This window comes from Martes martes (assembly GCF_963455335.1).
Source record: "Martes martes genome assembly, chromosome: Y".
In the NCBI taxonomy this organism is placed as follows: domain Eukaryota; kingdom Metazoa; phylum Chordata; class Mammalia; order Carnivora; family Mustelidae; genus Martes; species Martes martes.
Genome location: NC_137907.1, coordinates 18,580,684 through 18,583,758, shown reverse-complemented (window position 1 = coordinate 18,583,758; position 3,075 = coordinate 18,580,684). Strand labels below are relative to the sequence as shown.

Below are 3,075 nucleotides of genomic sequence, written 5' to 3'. Positions count from 1 at the left end.
ACGACCGTGTGTGAGCGTACACACAGTAACACACATAAACACGGTTGACGTCGTTTTTCCACATTTCAGTATTTTTACAGGGGGCCTCAATCGGCCCTGTGTTTCTCCCAGGCACCAGACTGGAGGTGTTCCCTGTGGGAGGGACCAGGCTGATCATCCGGCTCCATCTGAAGGTCCTGGACTCTTTCCGGGTCAAGGGCAAGGCTTCTGCGTATTCACCTCAACATGCTCAAGTTCCCTGGGAGAGACGGAGACACAGACACAGACACACGGGCACACAGTCACCCGGGCACACATGAGGCGGCCGGTGAGTATCCTCTACGGGCCACACGCAGGTTTGCTTGAGGGTTTCAAGGCCCTTTCGGGGAACGGAGGCCATTCTCCCCTGCCCCTCTCCCCGGCCCTTGATGGCGATCCCCCTACATTTCCTCCACCCACATAGCAACGGTATCTGTGCACGCTCTCCAGTGTTCTCTGGCTGATTGCGGTGGGCACAGGAGATTGCCCAGGGAGATGACTGGGAGGACTCTACCGATGAACACACAAAAGTGACGGGGTGACGCATGAGCCTTTACGCCAGGGAACGCAGACATCTGCGCCAAGGCTGGCAAGAGGTGCTTAGGTGGGCTCAAAGCTGAGGCGGTGGCGAGGAGACCTGAGGGCAGGAGTTCACGGCCAGGGAGTGGCACTTCCCGCAAGGCAGCTGCTGAGCCGACTGCTTCTCCGGCTCTGCTCACTGGTGTTGCCTGACCCGCCTGCCTCAAGCTTCCCAGGCAGAACCAGTTTGACACCGCCCTCCCCGACTCACGGTGATGCCCTTTGGACACGGGGTCACCGCCTCTTGAGTGTTCCTCTAAGCCTCCGTTTCTGCATTTGTGGAGCCCAGCTCCCACGGAGCCGCACGGAGCATTTTCAGCACCCACGCCCTGGGCGTCTCACCTGCCCTCCTCTCAGTTCCCTCTGCTGGGGCCTTCTTCCTCACGTAGTACTGCAGGGGATCGGGCCACAGGTCGTCCATGATGATCTGGCAGGGGAAACGGGGCAGGGCTCAGATGCACATCCCAGTCCGCTGGGGAGCACAGGCAGGTTCACGTGCGCGGTTTGTCACAGGGACCCACCTCAGCTATCCTGCTAGGCCCGGCAAAGCTGTGGTCAGAGAACCAGCTGAAGAAGTTAAGGCTGCTCTTGTGGCGTCTGCGGCTACAGGCCTCCTGTTCGTAACAGTGGTGCCACTGGATGGGAGTGGAATGAGACGGCTCGTACCCTGCAAGAGGAAGGGTCCGTGCGAAGGCGCTGGATGATGCATCAGGTTCAACCCTGCCGCCTCCACCTGCTGCCGCCCATCCACGCAGAGGCCCCTTACCAGCAGCCCTGAGGACATACTCCTTCTCAACGACGTCGTTGCGGAAGTAGGAGTTCTCGCGAAAGAAGAGCAGGATCTTGCGGCCATCACGGGGAGACTCGAGTTCCTCCACCTGCCGGGCGGCAAAGTGGGGGAGAGGGTTGAGATCTCTGTCCAGCAGACCCTTCCCCTCCTGGCCTTGGGGAGGAATCGCTTCTGTTACCCCCTCTTCTCCCATCCCCCAGGCCGGGCCTCCATCTCCCGGGCCAGACCTTCAAATCCGTCATGGAGCCAAGTATGCCTTCATCTTGCTCACTGAGCATGGCTGACATCTGCGGGTGGTTCACAAACTGCTTCGGGTCAAGGACTCTCCGAGGGCTGGAGAAGAAAGAGCTACAACAACAGAGCAGGTCTGCACAGCAAGTGCGCCCTGCATCTCCCCTCCTACCACCGGGACCCACTCCACCTCACAGATTGTGTCAAGGGCCCCTGCGCCCCCGCACGGCCTGCTGCATTAGTTAGTTAGGTAATTCCCTGCTGGGCACTAACACAGAAAGCTGGAAATCCTCGGTGACCTCCCTGCCCACCCACGGCCCCCTCCCCGGCACATCGAGGGCAACCTGCGGCCCCACCAGGGACCCCCACCCGGAAGCAGGGATTCGAAACTGTCGTGATCACCGAGGCATGAGCCAGGCCACCACAACGCAGGCCCCCTGCCACAGGAGTCTCCTGCGCTAGCCCGGCCACATCGGGGTCCCTCCGTGAAGGTATCAAGGATACAGCCTTGGCCCAGAAGCCAGGGATGCCCCGGATGAGGGCGCTTCGGTGGTCCAGGTGACGCCGTCGCCTCTGCCAGAACCTGAGCTTGAGCCCAGAGTAGGCCCTGCTGGCGTCTTTGTTCATGGGCTCCAGCTCTGACTGCAGGGCCTCGAGGGCCTGGGGCGGGGACGGGGGCGGACCTGGCCGTGCCTCTGGCCGTTCTTCCCCTTCCTGCTTCTCCTGCAGCTCCTGCGCTTCTCGCTCCTTCTGGCTCTCCTCCCAGGCCTCTTCCCTCCTGTCTTCCTCCTCCTCCTCCTCCTCCTGCACCTCTGGTACCTCTGCAACCTCATCCTCAACAGCCTCCTCCTCCTCCTCCTCCTCTTCCTCCTCCTCCTCCTCCTCCTCTTCCTCCTCCTCCTCCTCTTCCTCCTCCTCCTCCTCTTCCTCCTCCTCCTCCTCAGTCTCCTCGCCCTCCTCAGCCTCCCCCTCTTCTTCAGCCTCACTGCCAACCTCCCTAGCCTCGTCGTCCTCGTCCTCGTCCTCCTCCTCAGTCTCCCCGGGGTCCTCTGCCACCTGGACCACCGCAAGCTGCCACACCAACATTACGTCATCCCCCACTAGCACAAGCTCCACCACCAGGATGGCGCCCTCTCTCTCCCAACGGCCCTCCTCGTCCTGCGCTGGCTCTGCCGCCATCCCCACGCCTAGGCCCAGCAGCACCTTCGCCTCTCTTCTGGGGGTGGGGCTATATGTCCGCGGACAGCCGCGTCCCGATGGACCCCTCCCTCGACGGAGTCGGTCAGGATTGGGGGGCAGTCCCGCGTCCCATGTGGCCCCCAGCTGGGGCAGCTGCGGAGGAACGGAGCAGGAGGGGTGAGCACGCGGCTCCCGCAGGCGGCCCGGCAGTGGAGCTCCGCGGCCCAGCGAAGGGGGGACGTCAGCCGTCTCCTCGCAGAAGCCACCGGAGTCTGGGA

The 3,075-nt window shown here is 62.6% G+C and overlaps 1 protein-coding gene across 1 annotated transcript; it reads right to left on the bottom strand.

Moving 5' to 3' along the window:
* Positions 1-58: 58 nt before the first annotated feature.
* On the bottom strand, positions 59-1,985 carry LOC308337822 (testis-specific Y-encoded protein 10-like). Its single transcript, XM_080796018.1, has 5 exons — positions 1,615-1,985; positions 1,364-1,475; positions 1,119-1,264; positions 940-1,024; positions 59-238 (listed from the first exon to the last, which is right to left on the bottom strand). Exons 1-5 carry the CDS (start codon positions 1,672-1,674, stop codon positions 216-218), a joined length of 426 nt encoding a protein of 141 aa, XP_080652144.1. The 5' UTR covers positions 1,675-1,985; the 3' UTR covers positions 59-215.
* Between the last annotated feature and the right edge of the window lie 1,090 nt (positions 1,986-3,075).